Source organism: Orcinus orca, chromosome 16 (assembly GCF_937001465.1).
Source record: "Orcinus orca chromosome 16, mOrcOrc1.1, whole genome shotgun sequence".
Taxonomy (NCBI): Eukaryota; Metazoa; Chordata; class Mammalia; order Artiodactyla; family Delphinidae; genus Orcinus; species Orcinus orca.
Window position 1 is genome coordinate 86,174,436 of NC_064574.1, and position 23,231 is coordinate 86,197,666.

General features: G+C 51.9%; 1 protein-coding gene across 14 annotated transcripts in view; it reads left to right on the forward strand.

Annotated features, from left to right (window-relative positions):
• The first annotated feature begins 670 nt into the window (after nucleotides 1–670).
• The window catches only part of IQCE (IQ motif containing E), a 41,502-nt gene continuing 18,941 nt past the window's right edge, over nucleotides 671–23,231 (forward strand). For 6 of the 14 annotated variants that reach the window (XR_007472269.1, XM_049699663.1, XM_049699665.1 and 3 more), the window contains exons 1-10: nucleotides 838–3,200; nucleotides 9,651–9,698; nucleotides 10,770–10,815; nucleotides 13,051–13,179; nucleotides 14,719–14,789; nucleotides 17,440–17,553; nucleotides 17,673–17,723; nucleotides 19,616–19,686; nucleotides 21,002–21,074; nucleotides 21,274–21,323. Coding sequence is in view for 13 of the 14 variants with exons in the window: in XM_049699663.1 (XP_049555620.1) it covers nucleotides 3,048–3,200; nucleotides 9,651–9,698; nucleotides 10,770–10,815; nucleotides 13,051–13,179; nucleotides 14,719–14,789; nucleotides 17,440–17,553; nucleotides 17,673–17,723; nucleotides 19,616–19,686; nucleotides 21,002–21,074; nucleotides 21,274–21,323 (806 nt within the window). In the remaining variant the exon portion in view is untranslated. Of the gene's footprint in view, nucleotides 812–837; nucleotides 3,201–8,690; nucleotides 8,832–9,650; nucleotides 9,699–10,769; nucleotides 10,816–13,050; nucleotides 13,180–14,718; nucleotides 14,790–17,439; nucleotides 17,554–17,672; nucleotides 17,724–19,615; nucleotides 19,687–21,001; nucleotides 21,075–21,273; nucleotides 21,324–23,231 lie in introns of those variants that run through there. The other 8 variants (XM_049699662.1, XM_049699660.1, XM_049699658.1 and 5 more) reach the window with 8 other exon arrangements.

Here is a 23,231-nt window from a genome sequence, read left to right on the forward strand (position 1 = left end):
CACGAAGCCGAGCGAGGCTGCAGGCGGGCCGGAGGGAGGGGCGTGTGCGCGCTCTGGGGCCGGCCACGTGCAGGAGGCAGAGCGGCTCAGGACGAGTTGTAAGTGGCTCAGTCCAGACTGGCGGCGTGTGTCTGTCCCTCCCAGGGTCAGTGTGAAAACCCTGCAGCAGCAGTGTGCGGGGCGCGGGGGCGGGAAGGCGCCCTGCCCACTGCCGGTTCCTCCCGCGGCGGCAACTGGACCTGCGTGTCCGGCCTGGGAAGGGTCCACGGAGCCCGTCGGTCCTGTGCTCAGGTAGGGCTCTTGCAGGGGGTGGGGTGGCCAGTGACTCTGTGTGCCGGGTCAGGAGCAGGCCTGCTGGGCTGGGGCGTCTGTCTGTCCATCCCTGGCCAGGCTAAGTCCTTGCGCAAGGCGCCCTCCCTGTGGACCCCGCTGAGGACCCCAGGCCGGCGGCCGCGGTGGTGCCGGGGCCCAGCCCGTGCCACGCACGCGGCCCCCAGGCTGCTCTCCGGCCCTGGTCCCGGGCCCCGAACCCCGACCCCGCGGGGCCCGCCACAGCGACCGCGACCCCTTCCCTGGCGCGCGCCTCACCCGCTTCACGTCCGTCACCGCTGCAGGCCCCGCCCCGTACCGTGCGACCTGCCGGGCTTGGAGGGGGCGAGGACGGGAACGGCGGCCGTGGGGCACCGTGAAATCGCCCTGGAGGTGACTCCGAGAGCCCAGAGGGCCCAGGCTCGGGGAACGAGCTCAGGCTGAAAAGGACAGGCCACCGCCGAACGAATCCACTCACCCACCCCCAGCGGGACGCTCACAGGTACGTGCTCGAGGATCCGGCAGGCTTTGCGCCCGGAAGGCAGGGCTTTCGACGGAAGGGGCGTGGCTATGTGTGAAGGGGCGTGGCCTCGCCGGCCAAAGAACCACGTGTCTGGGCGGGCAAAAGAAGCTAAGCGCCAGCCGCGTAGTAGACAGATCTTCCTCCGCTCGGAATGGGGTTTCATCCCGTTTGTAAGTCCAAAATGCATTTAATGCCCCTAAGCCGCCCAACATCATAGCTTAGCGTAACCTACCTAAAGCTTGCTCAGAACAATTCCATTAGCCTACAGTTGGGCAAAATCATCTAACTCAAAGCCTATTTTATAATAAAGCGTTGAATATGTCATGTAATTGATGGAATACTGTACTGAAAGTGAAAAACAGGATGGTTGTCTGGGTACAGAATGGCTGTAAGTGGATGGTTTTTTACCCTTGTGATTGCGTGGTTGTCTGGGAGCTGCGGCTCGCCGCCGCAGCCCAGCGTCATGAGAAAGGATCCTACCTACCGCATATCGGCAGCATGGGAGAAGATCAAAATTCCAAATTTGAAGTACGGTTTCTACTGAATATGTATTGCTTTTGCAGCATTGTAAAGTCAAAACACTGTAAGTGGAAGCATGGAAATTCTGGAACCGTCTGTAACTAAGAGAAAGTAAGTGAAACAACAGATGCAGGAAGGGCAGGGGGTTTGCGGAGCCCCAGGAGAGGAGCAAGAGATACTGGCGCATAGGTAGGTTAGATCCTGAAAGCACTTGTCTGCCACGTGAACAATACCCCGAGGAAGCAAATGGAAGTTAAGAAGGTGAGAGGCCTGGTAAGATTCACCTTTTATACACAACTCTGGTGGCAGCTCAGAGGAGAGCATGTGGTTTCTTTTAGGATCCATCAGGGAAGGTGTAAATAGGGAACCAGAACTTGGGGTACAGACTGTACCTGACACCACTCCGGAAACAGGGCTTCACAGAGCAGAGGAGCGCCAATGAGTGAAGGGGATAATTTCAGAACAAATAAAATTTTGCCATTTAAAATACCATTCAAGTAATTGGACCAGCGGCAAAGCGTTACCTGGTAGCTTGTTTTTTTGAGGTGCTCACCATGTGCCAGGCACCATGCTGAATTTTAGCTGTTTTCTCCTTTAGTGCCCACAAAAGCCCTGAAACGGTTTCTACTTTGCAGACAAGGAGACGATGGTGAAACTGCTAAACCTGAGCTCCTGAGCACTAACCAGCTTGTGGGGAGACAGCATCCGACCACCGTGTGGCTCACCCCCTTTGTTGTACAGATGAGCAGACCGAAGAAACGAGGGTCATGGACTCATAATAATTGGTGGTGTTAGAATTCGAACAGTAGTAACCTGCCAGGCATTCCTTCTGCTACACCACGCTACCCTGTGTGGAGACTCATTCATTTGTTCACCTCATAACAGTGTACTAACACCGTCACACTGCGCTCACTCTGGAACCGGCAACTGCACTAAGCAGTTTAGAGATGCTGACTCATTTGATCCTCACCACAACGCTTTTCTCCAATTTCTATTTGAGGACACAGGCACAGAGAAGTTATGACTTGCCGGGCACCAAATACCTATTGATTGAGCACCTGCTATGTGCCAGACCCTGATCCAAAGGAGAGAGATACAGCCGTGAACAAAACACAGCCCTGCCCCAGAGAGCTTACATGCTAGACATGGGAAGTTCCTGTAGATCATAAAGGCCAGGGGGCTGGAAAAATAAAGCAGGGCAGGGGGACAGAGTAGGTGCCCTTGGAGGTCTGTATGAAAAGAAAGGGCAGGTTATACTTGCTAATAATTTAAATAAACTTCGCAGCCCAACTCGCCTAAAGATCTTCATGACGCACACTGAATACAGTGAGTGCAAACTCTTATTTTTTATTGTCCTGTGGCTACATCAGAACCCTTGAGCCTAAGGTACCGAGATCAGGAAGATGGTTTTCCGAATGCCAGGCGTTCAGAGCTGGCAGACTGTGGACACCGCAGAAGCCCCTTGTCCCTTTCATCGTTAACCTAATAAATATTAATATCCGGCTCTGGTGACTAGTGCACAGGTTCACATTGCAGCCTCGGCGGCGGCTGGACTGTTCCAGCTCCGCCCCGCTCTCCGCCCCACACTCTGGGCGCGCAGCCTGTCGACCCGCCGGGGCTCCCCGAGCACGCTTACTGTCGGCCCGCCTCGCGGGGCGCCGGCCACATCCGGGGCTCGGGGGCCCGCGCGGTTGCCATGGCAGCGGGGTCGCGGCGGGCGCGCGGGCAGGCCCCGAGGCTGGCGGTCGGCGGAGCCCCAGAACCGGACGGCCGTACTCGCAGCGCCCAGGGGCGATCGGGCAGCGCCGCCGCCATGTCCCTGAGCACTGGGGAGCTGGCCTCGGAGATGGTAAGCGCGGAGGGCGGGGAGGCCCCCTGGCTGCCTCCCCTCGCCGAGGCGCGGGCTGGAGGAAGGGGGCGCAGGGCCGGCGACCGCCGGCGACAGCTGCCATTGTTGTTACCGCATAAGAGCGGGCCTCCGGCCCCCGCCCGCGTGCGGCTGGCCGGGCGTCGCCGCCCCTCGCCCAGCCTCCAGCCACCTCTAGTCCCCCGCTCGTCCTTGCACTGGCCGTCGCTTCCGGAAAGCCCTCCCGGACACTGCGCCCTCGCTGCTCGGCGCCTGCGAAGCCGGGCCTGTGCCGAGCCAGCGACCGCGGCCCGCCGGGTGACAGAGCTTACTGCGTAAGTGTCCGCCCACCCCGTGCCTCCAGGGCGGGGGACTTGGTTTACCTAGTGTTTCTGCCGCGCCAGCCATCTGCTGGAGACATTATTGTGGATGAATAAACTGTATTCCAGTGGCGTGGGGTGGAGTGGGGGAGAACAAGGTAAAAAAACAGATCATGTCCATCAAGTCAGAAAGTGGAAAGTGCGCTGCAGAAAATAAAACAGCCCATGTGACGGAGGTGGATTGGGGAGGCTGCTTTAGACTGGGTGCCAGGAACAGCCACTCTGAGAAGTTGGAGTGTCCTGATGTCACTGATGAGAAGGAGGCATTCTGGTAAAGATCAGAGACCAGTGGGACCGGCAGGTGCAAAGGTCCTGGGGTGGGAAAGTGCAGTGGTTCCAGAGCCTGAAAGAAAGCTTGCTGGGATCTCCTCAAGGGCATGGGTGTGGATGGAAGGGAGCCACGGGCCTGACCATGGAGAGCCTTGCAGGCCATGCACGGAGTTTGAATTTATTCGGGCCACAGTGGGAAGCCTTTGGAGGGCTCCAGACAAAGGGAACCTGGCTCACTTTGCTTCCTTCTCCCAGAGATGGCAGTACCCAGCATGGCTGTACAGAGCTGACCCCAAGCAGGGGCTCAGTGCTGCTGCCACTGGAGCTGCTGAAAGTTTCCTACTTGTCCCTCAAGGCACCAAGTCCTGCCTCATCTGGAAGGCCTGCCCGTCTACAGTGGCCTCAGTTACTGCTCCTTCAACTTCTCATATTGTTATTATAAATGTTATTCATGCCCAGTAGAGAAAATCAATTACCCATAATCTAACTGCCTACAGAAAACCACAGTTAATGTTTGGTGTATTTCCTTCCGACCTTTTTTCAGTGCATCTTTTTTTTTCATGTGCTTTTTAAAACTTGAGATCATTTTTATATTGTTTTGTAACCTTTGCCGTTTTATTTATTCCTAGCATCTTCCCATATCCACACATTTTCAAAAACATGATTTTTAAAATTCTAACTTTATATATATATACATATAACTGAATCACTTTGCTGTACACCTGAACCTAACACAACACAACATTGTAAATCAACTAACTAACATTGTAAATCACAACATTGTAAATCAACTCTACTTCAATTTTTTAAAAAAAGAAATACATCAAAGACAAATACTGTATCATCTCACTTATATATGGAATGTAAACAGCAGGGATTTACCATATTGCACAGGAAACTATATTCAATATCTTGTAATAACCTATAATGGAAAAGAATTTGAAAAAATATATGTCTGATATAACTGAATCAGTTTACTGTACACCTGAAACTAACACAATGCTGTAAATCAACTATACTTCAATTAAAAAAAAAATTTTTTTTTAAACTCTAACGTGGGAATTCCCTGGCGGTCCAGTGGTTAAGACTCCGTGCTTCCAGTGCAGGGGGCACGGATTTGATCCCTGGTGGGGTAACTAAGATCTCGCCTGCCGTGTGGCGTGGCCTAAGTAAATAAATAAATAAATATTCTCGACAATTATTACTCATGCAAACATGGAAAGATAATATTTTTAAAAAATAAAACGCTAACCTAATAGGATAGCCCTATTTTAACTCTCCATTTCCTTGCTTTTACTCTTTTTTTAAATTTATTTATTTTATTTACATTTATTTTTGGCTGCATTGGGTCTTCATTGCTGCATGCGGGCTTTCTCTAGTTGCGGCGAGCAGGGGCTACTCTTTCTTGCGGTGCGAGGGCTTGTCATTCCGGTGGCTTCTCTTGTTGCTGAGCTCAGGCTCTAGAGCACAGGCTTCGTAGTTTAGGCGCACGGGCTTCGTTGCTCCGTGGCATGTGGGATCTTCCTGGACCAGGGCTCGAACCCGTGTCCTGTGCATTGGTAGGCAGATTCTTAACCACTGCCCCACCAGGGAAGCTCACTTTTACTCTCATGTTTTCATGTTTGTGCTGTTAGAAGCAATGCTGCTGTAAACGTTCTTGCACATAGAAGCGTTTGTTAAGCCCCTTATACATGCCGGCCTCTGAGGAGACAAAGACAAGCTGAGCCCCAGTGCCTTGGTCTCCAGGAACCCAGTCTGTGGAAGAGGCTGGGGCAGGGCTCTCCGGGCGTTTAGGAGACTCGCCGCCCTTGGCCCAGGCTAACTGGCAATTTCTCTGCTGAGCTTACGTCTGTTCTCAACCAGACAAGAACCTCCTGTGAACAGGCACTGTCCAGTCTGTCCAATCCCCCGAGTCCCTTGGAACACAGCCGCCTCTGGGCTTGCTCGTGAACCTCACAGAGCACTTACCGCGGTGCCAGGGAGCCCACTGTGCCGTGGCCGTGAGCAGGCCCCGCTGGCCAGGGCAGAGCCACAGGGGTGAAGTGGAGCCTGGGCGTGGTCCCTGGTGATTTAAGGGCCAGCGCTTCTAAAAGAGCTCACAGTTGCTAGAGCAAGATGATAAGAGCATTTACAGGGCAGGGCGTTTACTACTTGGAAGATTCTCTGTTCCTGCTCTACGGCTCTGCCTGCGCTAGAAGCCTTTGTCCACCAGGTCCAGCATCTGGGCCCTTCAAAAGTAGTTTCTATTGCCTGCTCTTTCCCCCTGTATATTGGTCACACTTTCCTGTTTCTCTGTGTGTCTCGTCGTTTTTTGTTGAAAACTAGACATTTAGATAACGTATTACAGCAGCTCCTCCCCACGGGTTTGATGTGGTTTGCTCAGTCGTTCGTTTCTGTGCTGAGTGACTTGGCCGAGCTAACGTGTGAAGTCGATTTCCCCGCACCGTGCAGCCTCTGTTTCCCTGCTCAGATTTTTTCTTGTTTAAATCTTTTAGCCCAACTACCTAGGGGTTACCCTTGGGTCAGCAGAAGCCACTTGTTGGTCAGAGGTTGTCTCTCCTGAGAGGGCGACCTTGGACATGCGTGTGGCTCTCTGGACTTCCGGGGATGCCTGTCATTGTACTTTGAAGCCTGGCTTCCTGGGGTCTGCTCTTGGGTCAGGGTAGTTTATCATTCAGCCAGGGTTTGGTCAGCAGCTGCGCCAAAGCCCCAGCACCACCAGGGCTCGCACCCTTGGGTTGACGTGGGTGCAGCGTGGGGACAAGCCTGCTCTGACAGAGCACTCCCGGGCTTGCCAGCGGCCTCCCTGAGCCTCGGGGCTGACCGCGACCTCAGGAGGGCGCTCTGGGCTCTTCACCTTCCGGTTGCTCTGCCAGTGAGCTCTCTGCTGCGTGACCGCGGAGCTGGGGGCCTCGGGATCGCTCCCCACTTTGTCTGCAACTTGGCAATGGAATCAGGGAGGCGTGCAATTCTCCACTCTCTGGTGCAAATGCAGTCAGTCCCCTCGGCACAGCCGTCGTCCTGCCTCTCCCTTTGGGGAGGACCTCTGGGCCACTGCACAGCAGGGACAGCGCAGTGTTTCCCCGGAGTGACACTCCTTCTGGGCCTGCCCTCCCTGCGTGGACCCTGTGCCCTACCAGCACAGGGGAAGTCTTCGCCTGCCGCCTCTGGGGTAGAGCTTACACCCTACTTCTGGGAGCTGGGGGCAGGGGATCCACCACCACCCCTGTTGTGTTGACTGCACCCGCCTGGAGGAGAGCTCTCTGGAATCCTTTCTATCAGATGGAGACGGGGAGCTGAGGGGTGCCTCTGACTCTCGACGTTCTTCCCTGGACTTAGTAGATTTTTTTGAATCAATTTTTCTCCATAGCTGGGTGCTTTTGTCAGTTTCCAGAAACTGCAAAAGATTGTTTCGTGGCTTCTTCTGTTAAAGGGTTGTTTGTTGAGGAGAGGGCCTTCCACACTCTGGAAGGTGCCTCCTGGATGAATGCAGTCCTTCCCCGCTTTTACCATATACTAAGTCCCCGTATGTTCCTGCATCTCTTTCTGGACACTATGTCTTTTTTCCCCAGTGTTTTAATTAGTATATATTTAATGCTTTAAAAATCCTGGTAGGAGAACGTGTCCTCCCTGTCGACGAGGAAGCTGCGATGCAGAGGGGTGAGGGGCATGGCCACCATCACCGCCCTGCGATTCCTGACTCACGGTGCATGAATGCGATATCTCGTGTAGGAATGCGTGGCAGCTCAGATCGTACTTGGAGAAGGAAGAATGACTCGGCCGTTATCGTGCGCTTTTGTTTCTTTTTTTAATACCGTGCATGGTCTCTTTCATGCTGCTGACTGAGGGGTGGATCTTGGGCTGTTCTATGATTTCAGATACTTATATTTTGCTTGTTTAGATCCTTCTGACTGGCAGGATGGAGGGTGGCAGAGTTTGAGGGGGACTGACTGGGGGGGAAAGCGATGATGGTGTGGGTGAGCCCATCTATGAACACAGAGACCACTTTGCTGTGTTCACCACACACGTAACCTCACTCCCTCGTAGAAACTGCAGGTCTTTAAAAAGTTTTCAAGACTTTGTTCAGAACAAAGAACAGTGACAAGTATTCACAAAAGAAAGTCTTGCTACTTTTCTATGCAGTTGTTAACAGCTCACCTTCATGGTTGGCGGGCTGCCCTTTGTGATGCCAGGGGGCGAAGACAGAGCCTTTGACTGGCTTTCCTGATCTCCTACCTCGTGTGTATACCAGTTCCCTCCCTTCCCTGCCTCAATTTTGCACATCATTTCCATATACTTGGTTCAATGAAAACTTTACAACTATCGTTTGCTATTTATACCTTAAAATGTCACCTGTTTAATGACATCAAAAAAGTAATCCAGTGGCTGATTTTTTAAAGATTCTGTTTGTTTGGAACGCACTACCTTCCCCTCGTCCCCCGAATCCAGTCCCTCCGCACCCTTACGCTGGACTCTCCTTGTTTAAGAGGCGCGCACCGGAAGGGTGCCCCCTGTGACAGCTGCCCCCTGTCCGTGTGATTGTGCGGCCCCACGTTTTTAGTAAAAGTTCAAGCAGCCAGCAGAATTGTTGCTAATGTACTGATAGTTAACCTGGTAGACGATACACGTGCTTTCCAGAATGCAGTCCAGTCCCGCTACAGCACTGCATGGACTCAGCTACGCTCCAGACAGCTCGCTGAAACGTAGTTACACCGCCACCCAGATATGGCATTATTGGTTCATAACGGGCGCATTCAGTCCTAACTTCAGTATCAGCGTTTTAGGTCAACTGTACAGGACGGTGGAGGGATTTTAGAAATTGTTCTGCTTTCTCTCCTTGTAGGGTTTAAACCTGAGTAAGTGTGTTAACACAGACACATCATTCTCTTGGGAAAGTTCCCTTTTCTCCTTGACATACCAGTGTTGAGGTTAGTACAGATTTTATTTCACTCCCTGGGCCAGGGCAGATCACTGGAATCAGAAGGTAGGAACCTCCATACGCCCAAATAACTTGTGTACTGATGGATACGTGAATGACTGATTTGTTCTCACCAGGATGTAGTCACAGGTTCCTTGTGCTTTGATACAAAGATGAAATACTTTTATCAAGAACCGTTCGTTGGGGGAGGGATAAATTAGGAGTATGGGATTAACAGATACACGCTACTGTATATAAAATAGATAAACAACAAGGATTTACTGTGTAGCTCAGGGAACTATATTCAATATCTTGTAATAGCCTATAATGAAAAGAATCTGAAATATGTACATAGGTAACTGAATCACTGCTGTACAGCTGAAACTAACACAGTATTGTAAACCAACTATACTTCAATTAAATTAAAAAGAAAAGAAGTGTTTGTCAATTCTGTGGAGATGGTGTCGCTAGACTGACAGGCCTGGAGCAGCCCTGCCAGCAGAGTTTTGTGTTTTTTTGTTTTTTTTAAACATCTTTATTGGAGTATAATTGCTTTACAATGGTGTGTTAGTTTCTGCTTTATAACAAAGTGAATCAGTTATACATATACATACGTTCCCATATCTCTTCCCTCTTGCGTCTCCCTCCCTCCCACGCCCCCATCCCACCTCGGTGGTTTGTGACCACCTAGAGGGGTGGGGCCAGCAGAGTTTTGTTCTGTGTCCCCACCTGTTCCTTCGGATGCGACGGGACAGACTGGCTGCTCCTGCCGTGGACGGATGCTCTGAGTTGGATGGGGGCTCTGCGGCCGCTCCCACTCTGTCAGGGTGACTGTGGAGCCAAGCTGGCGCCTGACGCTTTCGCTGTTCGCATCTCTTCCTCCAGGGAGATGACAGCCTGTCTGCAATAACCTTCGACTCTGACTCAGAGACGGTGAGTGCAGGGCCGGGGTGGGGGGTGGGGGGGGCGTGGCTGCGGTACTCACACGCGGCCTCCCCACAAGTGCTGTGTTTAGCGCCCCATCACAAATTCCACATGCTGCTCCGAGTTTGAAAAGCTCCAGGCCCTCAGGTGGATTTGAATAACTTAGATGGTAATTTTAAAACTTTTACCCGGAAGTTAGTCGTGAGCTGAGTACTTTTGAGGCTGATGACAAGTTCCCATCCTGCACCTGGTTTTGGCCTGCGCTCCCCCCAACCCCAGCCCCCCAGTCCTGACACGTAACTGCAGAGGGGGGGGGACGGGAGCAGAGCTCCGTGATGCAGTCGGAGGCTGAGGTGTGAGAAAGGAGACCTTGGCAGGTGCTCGCCTCCCAGCAGACAAATTCTAGCCTAACCACAGCACGGAGCCCTGGGGGAAGGCGGCCCCAGCACGTCCCACCGCAGCTCTGGGGACTCCAGGGGTGGCATCCTGGGCCTGTTGTCTGAGGCGCAGGACCTCCGCAGAGCTAAGAGTGTTCCCTCCACGCCACTGAGGGCACGGGCCCAAGATGCTCCCGGGAGGAGGAGGGATCGGGACCAATCTCCTGGGGGAAAGTCAGCCTGCACGGAGCACTTCAGTGTTCCCGCTGGCAGGGAAGTAAGTGGGGTTCTGTGTCCAGCGTGAAGCAGATTGGGGAGGAAGGCATGGAAGGGGCCCCCGGGCTCCAGGCGGGCCACTCCTACTGCACCTTCCCCTCTGCCTCACTCTCAGGTTTCATCTTGCTGAGTCCCGCCTGCGGACAGTCACACCCCCGTGCTCCAGGGGGGCGTGGGGACGGCTGGTGGTACCTTCAGGGCGGATTTGAGGCGGGACACCTCCGTCTCTGCTGGACGCAGGCCGGGCTGCTGCTCCTGCGTCTGGGGGCGCCTCCCTGTGCCCTGTGCCCTCCTTTGCGTGCACTCTGCTTCGGCCAGTTAATCTGCCGCCCCCGCCCATCGTGAACACCCCGGTGCTTCCTGGTTGGGACCGTTGGGCTGCTCGAGAAGGCTCAACCCGCTTTCCGTCGTTTCTTCTTCCTTTCAGAAAGCGAAAAGGAAAAGTTTCCACAGACCTCCCCCTACATCACCGAGTAAGTATGACCAGGGCCCCGTCCCTCAAGTTTCCACAGTTTAACTCAGAAAATGGTGGTTGGAAGCCCTCCTTCCCCAGCGTCCTGCGAGGAAGATCAGGACCGCCTTCTTCTCTGAACCCTTAGGGCCACTGAGGCAGGGCCTGCGAGGGCTGAGGTCCCGAGCTGTCACTGTCCCAGTGAGCCCCCTTCCTCCCTCCCGCACACACAGTGCTTCGCGGCCTTTCACGTTCTCTTTCTCAAGTCGCCATGCGCTTCCCAGCGCTGCCAAAGGGAAGACAACGCAGGATTTATTCCTCGAGACACAAAGCTGTTCATCTGGGTGCTTTGCTGAATTTTATGTTTCCCGAGGCCTTTGTGACAAACCAAATCCTAGATTGGCTTCCTTCTGCTGCGCACAAGCCTGTGGCCTTGCCTGACTTATTATCCATGCATGTGTGTACCATATGCGTAGGCTTACGTTTCTTATATACATAAGTATTTGAAACATACTGTCTTATATATGACACACTCAGAGAATACAAGTGAACTTTCATATTAGCCCAGGAACCACATAATCAGAAAGATAGATTCCTGCAAAGAGAAGAAAGTATGTTTCATATCACAAACAAATACGAGTGTTAGAAAGAAGCATCTGGCAATCTGGAGTTTGGAGGTCCCGGCTCTCCTTCCGTGGAGAAAATTGAGAATTGATATAAAGTGAAAGTATGGGTGTTTGTATTTTAAACCTTCTCTTTTCAGCCCATTTTGTTTCAGTCCTTCTTGTCTAGAAAGTACCTAAGGTAAATGTCAGACATCTCTCATTATTCTTGCTGGAAGTCAAGCATTTCAAGTGTTGAAAATGCTAGTAATCAAATTACTCTTATCTCAATTTCTGTAAATGTCAGAATTGTGTTTCACGTAATTTAGGATGGCCAGAACCCCCAAAGCATTAAAACCCCCTGAGAGGTGTGCTGTCACTCGGTGGCCCTGCCCCTGCCCGCCCCCCAGCGTGCTCTCCCCCAGCCATGCCTGACGCCTGTCCCCGCAGCAGCGCTGACCCCAGGCACCTTGCTCATCCAACATGGACACTGCGACAGGACGCTCTGTGTCCCCTCCCTGGGACACCCCCAGCCCGCCCTCCTAACACTCCCTTAAGAGGTGTGCGCCTGTCTGATTTCCGGGCCGTGACAGAAGGAGTCATGCCTGTCCTGTTCACTTCATGAGTGGTTCTCTTCACTGCCCAGTCCGGGGCCATGTGGGTTTGCAGCTACCCGCGCTTTGAGATTTTCGGGCTTCACAGCGCTCCGGGGAGGCCGGGGCGGGCGGCCAGTTTCCGGTCCTTCCACACCGACAGGTTTCCACCGCCTGCTGCCTTTTTCCTTCTTCCTTCGCAGCTCTATCCATAGGCGTACATGTTTGGGAATCCTTACTACTTATCGATAAATCCCATACGTTTAGGAGGGAAATGTCGTTTGTGGGTTTTTTCCAATCACTAATTTACCTTCATAAATGAGCACTCCAATGTGTCTTTACTCCTTCACCCTAAACAATAATGGGAAATTTTCCATAAATTCTGAAGCCATGGAAAAATCTTAGAAATTTAAAAAATTAAATGTATTAGATTTAGAATCCCAGGACCTTCTACAGATATAAATTTCTTTGGTATTTAAGAAATATAAGCATATTTTATGAATAGCTTGGTTTTGCATAAGTTTGCATAATCTCCATAAGATTCCAGATTAAAATATAATTTTAAAACCTTTCCGTTGTTTTGATGACAAAATCAAAAATGCCCTGGAAAAATATAATTTTTTCCTCATTTCTTCTAGCCGTTTTACGTATCAAGTTCTAAATATTATTACTTGCACGCTATGTATTGACAGCAACATGAAAAAATATTTACAGTGTTAAGTATAAAGGATACAAAATTGTGTGTTCACTATGACTGCAGCTATATAAAAATACATATGCCTCTGAAAAAATTGAATGGGAAATTAAGTACTGTAATATTGGTAGAATTTTAGATTCATATTTTAAAATAAATGTCCCATTATTTCTCTATAATAAAAAGTAAAAAACAAATGTAAGTATACCTACAAGTCATAACTATAGTTTTAATTTTGTCGGAGTGTGTTCATCTGGGGTTGTCATGCCCTTGGGAATATTTTGCTTTACCACTTCTGTCTCTCTGAAGCACGTATGTTGAGCGGGCATTATACCTTGCACCTCTAAAACCACACGTTGGCCTTTCAGAGTCACCTTATCACTCTAAGCCGCGAAAAGTGGCCTCCTGGAGGTCTCTGAGGACAGCCGGCAGCGCGCCCCTCGGGAGCCAAATGTCCTTAACCCCCCAGAAGCTGTGGCTGGGAAGCTCAAAGCAAGGTACGTGGTCGCCCGGGAGAAACCCTTCCTGCTCGAGGGGAGTGTCTTAGAAATCTCGGGTGGTGACCTGGCACAGAGCGTTTAATACAACTCGTTGGAGCCGCACTGTTTTTGATCTTCTCAAAGACATCGCGCCCCACGGCTTTTACGCAGCATGTGGTGTGGTTCCTGACGTTTGCCGCCTGGGTCCTGGCTTGTCTGGGCGCTGCGGGAAGTCATGTGTTGGAGCTGCTCCTGCTGGCTTGAGGAGTCGTGTGAGCTGTCCCGTGTCACACCGGCAGCTTGAGATTGGGTGTGCCGGGGATACGCACACCGCGGGAGTGGGCAAACGCCACACGTCAGGGCTTTGTTTATTTTGCGGGCCGGTGGCTGGACGTTTCTCACACACCACTGGTCTCCCTAAGCTTTCTTCAACCCTGAAGACTGATTATTAGAGGCAGCGCCTTACGTTGTCTCTGCTTGTACCTGTCATATTAAATCCATGCACGTTGAAACCAGGAAGTCTGACCCCAGCCCTGAAATCAGACGTCACCTTGGAGCGTGCATGGACCAACAGCCCCCCCCAGCAGCACCCCTGACGATTTGACCGAAGCGGAAAGAATGCAGAGGTCAAATCTCAGGCATTCTGCCAGCCACGGTGAGCACGTTGATGGTGACACAGCCACGACTGAGGAACAGCAGAGCGGAAGGGCATGGGGATTGGTGGGTGTGCTCTGACAGTGAGATCTGGGGCTCCCTCAGTCAGAGTGTCCTGAGGACAGTGGCCCCTGAAAGTCCATCCTGCCCTCCTAGAAAGCGGCTTTCCCGATGTGGACAGAGACATCGTCCCGGGCTTCAGTGGTGCCTATCTCCCTAAACTTAGAGTTGTATTTAAATTTGTTGTATAAACAATCTCAGAAATGAGAACTGCAAGGATAATAAAAACCCCAGATGTCACCAGAAAGAATCGGTTGGTTTTCATGTTTCCGTCTTCCTGTCTGATCTTACCCATGTGCTTCCTCCCTCCTTTACTGCTTTGCTTGTCGGCCCTGGCCCCATGGGAAGCACAGAGGAACCTTGTCCTGGTGCCAGGGATGGTCACCTTGCCGCACTGCTAGCTGGCAGCGCTGTTTCAGGCTGGTGTGTTTCAGAGTCCTGACCCCTTAGGGATCACATGGAAGCAGAGAGCAGTGTACACTGTACCTACCTTAGACATCGGACTGGGTGCTGTCACCTGTGTGATGACATGACCACGTTTGTTTTTGTTTGTCTTTTTATCTGTTTGCTGTTTAAAATCTAAAGACAGCACTTCTCCTTTTGACCCCCTCCGTTAATCCTTTTACTATAATTAAGCCCCGTGTTCACATCTTTTAGTTTTCTCTTGCTGCTTCTTTCTATATCAATACCGGTTTTGGTTTCCTTACTTCTGGGGAAAGAAGTTAAAACAAGAAAAAAAAAAAAGAATAATTTCATTAACCTCCAGGTTTCCCTTAAGGTGTGGCCAAGAATTCCTTCTACTTTGCAGACAGTCTTTTCAGAGGGTTGTGTGTCTCCCTGCAGGTTATGTTCCTGGGACCCCTGTCTACAGAGAGATGGAGGGCATGTATGACGAGATCATTGAGCTGAAGAAGGTAGCGTTTCCCTCTGTTCTCTGTTGACTTTAAGCGGGAAAGCCCTCGGTAACGTGGATGGAAAGTCACACCTGTGCTGGGATGTGTCACGTGGGAAATAGGAGCTGTAGGGTGACAGCTGAGTTTAAACCCCGGCCCGGTGCCTGAGCAGCTGGGCGGCACTGGCTCACGGAGAGGGCCTTGATCCCGCTGTGAGAGGAGCCTGGACAGCAGTTAGAGCCCGCCGTGCTCTGCTTCTCCGGCCCCCACGGTGGACAGCACCCAGGGAGGTCTAGATTAACTCCAGTCCCTCTGCGCCCTGAGACTTGGCCTTATGATAGGTCTTTTGGTGTTATTATTATCAATAACTTCCTGTTTGCATAATTCTTTGGTGTTAAGGGCATTTCACAGGCCTGATCTCAGTTGATGTCCACAAGGGCCCCAAGAGATATAGGTCATAGCCTTGAGATTCAGAGAGGTGAGTAGTCTCTCCAAGGTTAACCAGTAGTAGCACCAGGATTTCCATCAAGGTCACCTGCCACCCGTTCCCTAAGGCACAAACTGTACTGCAGTAAATGACATCATCCTCACCTGCTTCACCGTCACCGCTACACCAAACCGGTCTTTAACAGCCGCACATATTCTTGTGCCGCTGGAGAAACGACTGGGCTTCCTTCCCTTCCGTCACGTGAGTCTGTTCACAGACCTGACGTCCCGACCCCACCCCTGCCCCGCCAGCTGAGCTGCGTCTGTCTGGAGGGCTGTGATCAGTCTGGGCAGCGTTAAGCAGGGCGTTGGCAGCCAGCGTGCCCAGAGCACGTGAGGAGTCTAGAAGCCATCTCGCCTGAGGGGCACCGGGCCAGGGCCCGTGGACGGGACCCAGCCCTCACCCGCGGGAGCTGCACAGCAGTGCAGGGCCCGCCCGATGAGTCAGGACGTCCCTGTCCAGAGATGTGTTAAGTGAATGGGGCACCGCAGGGAGGGTTGCTACCTTGGTGAAGGGACCGTACCGCGTGAGCTCTGAGAGCCCTGAACAATCGCCGCAGCGACACTCTCAGGAGGAACCTGCCTGGGGCCAGAAATGGGTCTCTGGGTAAAATGATGCTAACTTCACTCAAACTAAATAAGCCGAGGCTTCTCTTCAGAGAGGAGAGACTTTTATCTTCAAGACTCTGTCGCTCTGGCAGCTGGGGCATCAGGGTAGTTTTTCTCGGGCAGGTAATGCCTCAGTTTCCTGTAGAAAAACGGGGCTAATCATAATACAATTTCACAGGGTTTTGTGAGGATTCGATAAAATGGTCCACGAAGGGGCTTTAGTACCGGGCTGGTAGCTGTGCTGAGCACGAGGAACAGGGAAAAGGGAGGGCGCTTTTCTGGAATCCATATTTCTGGAAGCAGAATTCCCGGTATTGGATTTCTTGTCTTTCCCAGTGACCGTACATTAATTGACTAATTCACTAAACACTTGTGAGGGCCAGTATCTCTCCTGCCGGCTGTGGCCATGTGGCCGACTCCCCTGGCTTCCCCCAGTGGGACGCACACTGGGTTGGAATTGTCCTTCCGGTGCTGGGGGCTGGCTGTGTTCAGACACTTCGGACTCTCTTCTGAGCACTACGAGTCCCTTGAAAGGAGAAGGGCTTCTCCAGGATAACTGGCTAATTTGGGGGCAGGCTGGTGCTGGACGCTGGTTCACCACGGAACTAGCTGACCCGCGTGGGCATTTCCAGATGAGGCTTACGAGCACTGGCTTAACCTTACGCTTTTCAGGCTGTGGGGCTTCCCGGACTAGGGAAAAGCTTTTTCAAGTGAGGACGTTGAAAACAAACTTTAAAAATACCCTACCATCACCATTTCATAAAAGAACTATATATGTCCAAAATAATAGGAAGGGCATAATTTCAAAGTACAGGAGAGTGGTAAAAATTGAATAAACTTAGTTTTATGGGGCTTCCCTGGTGGCACAGTGGTTGAGAGTCCGCCTGCCGGTGCAGGGGATGCGGGTTCGTGCCCCGGTCCGGGAAGATTCCACATGCCGCGGAGCGGCTGGGCCCGTGAGCCATGGCCGCTGAGCCTGCGCGTCTGGAGCCTGTGCTCCGCAATGGGAGAGGCCACAACAGTGAGAGGCCCGCGTGCCGCAAAAAAAAAAAAAAACTTAGTTTTATGAAAAACTGACAGTCTTCCCTCTAAGTTCACCCCAGACTGGTGAAAAGTTCATCCACAGGTAAACGTTTGGGAACCACTGCTCTGACCAACTGAGCCTTAGTTGAGGATAAGAATTTTAAATGGACACAAGACTGTGATAGTATGTGGTGTGTGAAGAACATGGGCTTTGTCACACGGACATGGAGGAGAGCATGTCACATGGGCACCTTCCAGAAGTGCTGCTGGCAGTATCGATTGGGGGAGCAGCGTTTGTCTGTGGCAGGGGTGCTGCTGGCATTGTGTGGGGCAGAGTTCCTAGTTGCCTGGGTAGACCTGCACCTAACGGGGCATTTACCCCCTGGCCCAGCCTTCACTGTGACGTCCAGACCTCCCTCACCCACTGCACACGCAAAGCCCTGATTGGGAACCAGGCAGCTTGTAAAACACCTCTCCAACTCAGTGTTTCACCAGGATGTGTGTGTGTGTGTGTGTGTGTGTGTGTGTGTGGGTGGGTCCTTCTTTCCTTCAGTCATTACACGTGCACAAAAGCAACATGGATCTGATGAGAACAAAGCTTCGGCGCTTAGAAGAGGAAAACAGCAGAAAGGACCGGCAGATACAGCAGCTTTTGGATCCTTCCCGAGTAAGTTCCTGGCCCTGCACCGCGGTGCCCCGAGGCAGGCGTGGGGCGTGGCCAACGCGGGGGCGGGGGGGCGTGGCTAGACCACGTCTTGTCTTCATTCCTCAATCTGCTTCCCGCAGGGCCCGGATTTTGTTCGGACTCTGGCAGAGAAAAGGCCTGATACTGGCTGGGTGAGTATAATCTCCAGCAAAACAGATAACCTGTCCACTGAAACCTTACCTTCCAAACAGCCTGTAGAGAGATGCCTTTTCTCTACAGCACTCATACCAGAGGAGGAGCAGATTCGGGGAAGGGCTCGGGACCTCCTGAAACCCTACTCCACGGAGCCGTAGGGATTACAAGAAGATGCTGGGGGGCTCTTAGTGGGAGTGGGAGGGAGGCTGAGCAGGCTTAGCACAAAGGCCGGAAATACACTGTAGAAAAAGGTAGTCACAGTGGGGGACTTAGCCCGCCACACCTAAGAAACACACGTCAGGCTTAACAAGTGATACTGATTTAAGACAGAGAAACAAAGCAGAAACAGAATTAGACCTTAAAACACATACAAACCCCTCTTGTGTGTTATGTAATAATACATAACAGATTAAATGAAACAAAATTATGGCAAATGGAGCCAGTATGATGAATGCTATGGCAATAAACGATAGCAGTTGGAGAAAAATGTATCACAATAAACCTCACATGAGTCAAGGAAGTACATTTTTTAAAAAAACCTGATATGCTAAAAGAAAACTGGAAAGGATCCAATTCTGAGATTATTGAACACAAAAATCACATTAATGATGCAATTAATAATGGGTTTGATAACATAAACTTAAAATTTATAATAAAAAGGGCTTCCCTGGTGGCGCAGTGGTTGAGAGTCCGCCTGCCGATGCGGGGGACACGGGTTCATGCCCCGGTCCGGGAAGATCCCACATGCCGTGGAGCGGCTGGGCCCGTGAGCCATGGCCGCTGAGCCTGTGCGTCCAGAGCCTGTGCTCCGCAACGGGAGAGGCCACAACAGTGAGAGGCCCGCGTACCGCCAAAAAAAAAAGAAATACTTGCCCGTGTGCACAAGGAGGACCGGCCGGGAGTTTCTGTAATAGCAAGAGTGGGTTACAAATTAAGCATCTATCAGTAGAGGAACGGGTAACTAGAATAACATCGATCTCTAGGAACTAGTGGGGACAGATCACCAAGACGGCCTATTGAGTGAAAAGAACAAGCTGCAGAATGACGGGGGGGGGGGCACCATTTGTGTAAACAACAGCAAAATGCCAGACTTTCAGGGGCTGTGCACACGTGTGTGCGTGTGTAATAAGGCCTAGAGAATGCACAGGAAGTTGATAACAGTATTTAGTTGACAGGGGTCAGCTCCAAGGGTATAGTGTCATCTATAATTTTTTTTCAAGAAAATGTATTCATGTATTACTAGTATAATTAAAAATTACCGTAAAATCCAGTTAAAAAGTTGTTTGACTCTTCAAAAAGAAAGAAAGGAATGTTCTTTCGGGAGTACAGGGTGTTATCTCCCAAAGTGTCCCATGAACAGAGAACAGGAGGCATGGAGACAGAAGGGCGTCTCAAGGCCTCTGTCCAGCTGCCCGGCCTCCTCCAGGCCCGCTCCCTCCCAGGGGCGTGCTGGGGACCGGAGTGTCCTGGGCGGGCTAGGCTTGGTGAGTTTTGCATCCAGGGACTGAGGTGGCTTCCTCGAAGGTAACTGTGCAGCGGCCTGTCCTTCCTCCAGAGGGTGGCTGTGGAATGGGATGGAGGGGACGGCGGCACCTTTTGAGTGGGAGCATCCCCTGTGGCCCCACTCACCGGCCCCTCTGCTCTGAGCGGGCAGGACAGCCTGGCCCTGTCTCTCCAGCTGAGTCTAGAAGAGATGCCAGCACTGATGGGGAGGACAGCTAAGCAGGAAGGCGCTCTGGCAGGAGGCGGTGCAGGTGCTGCCGGGTCAGCGGGCCGGGGACACCCAACCCCGCCCGGGGAATGGGGCCGGCTGAGCCCCTGGCGGGAGGGGGAGGGCGAGGCCATGGCCGCAGAGACGTCAGCTTGACGCGTCCTGTTGCCTTGGCAGGTGATCAGTGGGCTGAAGCAGAGGATTCTCAAGCTGGAGCAGCAGTGCAAGGAGAAGAACCACACCATCGAGTACGGAGCCTTGGGGGGCCGGCCGGGGTCGGGGGGGTGGCCCAGGCTCGGGAGGGGCCCGCTGGGTGCGCACCTGGCCTGCCTCCAGCTCCACGTCCACACTCGCTATGCCCTCAGCTCCAGCTTCCGTTCCCACCCTGCCCCCACGTCTGTGTCCAGCATCGCCGTTCACCAAAACGGGACCGTGAACAGCCGCGCCTCTTCCATCCGACCCTAAGGAGCAGTGTCCCCCTTTCCTCTTTTCTTGTTCCTGTTCCACTGAAGAAGTGCTTTCTCTCCTTAGTCTTCTGTGGTCACTTTTCATCTCCAAGATGAATTGTATAGACCTTGATACAAGCCCTTAACGCTTGGTCATCTCCCCTACCTGCTTCTCTCGCTGTCACGCACTATCCTGGTGCTGTTTTTTTTTTTTTTTTATTTTGCGGTATGCGGGCCTCTCACTGCTGCGGCCTCTCCCGTTGCGGAGCACAGGCTCCGGACGCGCAGGCTCAGCGGCCATGGCTCACGGGCCCAGACGCTCCACGGCACGTGGGATCTTCCCGGACCGGGGCACGAACCCGTGTCCCCTGCATCGGCAGGCGGACTCTCAACCACTGCGCCACCAGGGAAGCCCCCCTGGTGCTGTTTTTAGGGCAGCAGCGCGGACTCCTTTCCTGCTGTTTTATCACAGAGGAGAGCCTTTCCTAGCTGTGTTTGAGTTTACTTAAGGAAATCTGAGTTTTCACTTTCTGTTGTATCCTCTTTATACAATAGAACCCCCCTCCTTTGTTTCTTGCTGGAATCGTCAACTTTAAAATTTTTATCATTTGCCGATTTCTTCTGTGCTTCAGAATCCTGAACTCTGTAACTTTACTTTCATTTCTCTGTTAGAGCCTTTTCCCCAAAGTCTGTTAAGTGTTGAGAACAAGGGGAATTATACAGGCAATACAACTTGAAAAAAATGATTCTCTTTCCTTTAAAGAACCATTCCCTCCACCTTCCCCAAAGATGACTCTTCCCGACTACCCCTGAGGTCTTTCTTCACAATTACTGCGGTTTTTAAAGACAGGCCCTTGTTAGCAAAGAATACCTGCCGGGGGTTGGTTACCTCACCCTGGAAAGGGGCAGGTCCAACGAGGAAGGGCCCTGTAGGTGTGAGAATTCTCTCCTCGGCCTTGTGCAAGGCCACGGCCAGCTGAGGGCCGGCTCAGGCTTCGCTTCCCAGCCCGGTTCTCTTCCAAAGCCCATCCTTCTCCCTGTTCCGGGAAACAGGCTTCCTCTTGCTCTGCCTGGGAATGCTGGCACTGCCATGTCAACTCTGAACTTGGGTTTTTAGCAAACTGCAGACTGATATGAAGACCACTAACTTGGAGGAGATGAGGATCGCCATGGAGACATATTACGAGGAGGTGCGTGCCCTCCTGCCCCGGGGCGGGGGGCGGGGTCGGAGGGTGGGGGGCCAGCTGCACTGAGGGGCCCTCTTCTAGTTCATCTTAACTTGAACACAAATCAGCAACTTAGCGCTCACTTCCTGCCACTGGGCGGAAGTCAGGAATCACTGCCGTTTTTTCGTTTTGTATTAAATGCATTTTAATTTGGTGTTTACAGATTCATCGTCTCCAGACTCTCCTGGCAAGTTCTGAAACGACAGGAAAGAAGTATGATCCTCTCCTTGGGAGCCATGTTTCATGTGTTGTTTTCATGTTAAACTGCTGTCAGAGCAGGGTAGGCCTTAGGTGGGGCCTGCAGACACTGCCCTGACTTGGGAGCCTGCGCCCATGTTACTCATGGTTAGAGCTGGCGTGTTTCCCTTTGGGATGTTACAGATGTGCCCCCACAGTTGCCATGTAACAGCACAGTCGGTGCTCTGGGCTCTCATTGTTCGTACTACTTCACAGCTTCCAGCTTAGACTTAGAAAACACTGTTTTTCAAAGCAGATCTTCCTTTTCGGAAGACATTTAGTACCAAGTACAAGTTCATCTTGCCAAATAAGTTTATTAGGAGAGACATCAAAGTTTCCTTATCTCGTGGATTTTCCCTTGTCCCTTTCCCAGGTGATATCAGGCTTTCAACAAATTAGGAAAGGAGGGATCCCTTATCTTAGATTTGGTTGTGTCACCAGCCTCTGCAGTGAATTACTGACATTTATTGAGCATTTACAATGTGCCAGGCATGGTCTTCCCTTTTTTCCTTTCCTCCTAGTAGTTTAAAATGAGGGCTGGTCGGGACTTCCCTGGTGGCACAGTGGTTAAGAATCTGCCTGCCAGTGCAGGGGACATGGGTTCGAGCCCTGCTCCGGGAAGATCCCACGTGCCGAGGAGCAGCTAAACCTGTGAGCCATGGCCGCTGAGCCTGCACTCTAGAGCCCGTGCGCCACAAATACTGAGCCCACATGCCACAACTACTGAAGCCCGCGTGCCTAGAGCCCGTGCTCTGCAACAAGAGAAGCCACCGCAGTGAGAAGCCTGCGCGCCGCAACAAAGAGTAGCCCCCTCTTGCCGCAACTAGAGAAAGCCCCGCATGGAGCAACGAAGACCCAATGCAGCCAAAAATAAATTAATTAAATAAAATAAAATAGGGGTGGCAAACTTTCTGTAAAGGGCCAGAGGAGTCGATTCCCATTATTCACAGTGTTATGTTCTGTAAAGTGTCCACGAACACTGACTTGGGAAATGCTGAACCAGTGCTTCTAGGGGAAGCACGGAGTTCTGTTCCTGAGACCCTCTGGTCACAGCTTTCCCATCGCCTGACCGGCATACAACCCGCCTTCACGTGTGTTTCCATTTAAAGGCACCTTATTTAGTGTCCGTTCTTAGCACTGAACTCTTGACCAACCGCGCCGTGACTCAGGCCTGAACGAAGCTCTGACACGCGTGGTTCCTCCCTGAGCTGAGTCACAGCCTCCTAGCAAGTAAGAACTATGCTGCAGGGGACCGCTGAGAGCGGCGAAATCAACAGAAGGCACAAAGACGAGAAAAGACCTCGAAATCCACCCTGTGGATAGGGCGAGACCTGAGACCAGATGCGGACGGCGCTTGTCCCCCCAGCCGGGAGTGAGCCCGCCTGCAACTCAGACCCACAGACTGACCGCAGAGGCACCACAGGCATCGATTTGGGGGTTACAGATACGTTTTAGTGAGTAGGCGAATTTGCAAACATGGATTCTGTGAATAAAGGGGATTGACTGTATTTTAGACTCATTTTGCGGAATAAAAGGCAAGATCAAAACTATTATCTAAGGGGCTTCCCTGGTGGCGCAGTGGTTGAGAATCTGCTGGCTAACGCAGGGGACACGGGTTCGAGCCCTGGTCTGGGAGGATCCCACATGCCGCGGAGCGACTAGGCCCGTGAGCCACAACTACTGAGCCTGCGCGTCTGGAGCCTGTGCTCCGCAACAAGAGAGGCCGCAACGGTGATGAAGAGTGGCCCCTGCTTGCCACAACTAGAGAAAGCCCTTGCACAGAAACGAAGACCCAAACAGCAAAAATTTTTAAAAATTTAAAAATTAATAAAACTCCTACCCCCAACATCTTTTAAAAAAAAAAGAAAGAAAAAAAACTATTAT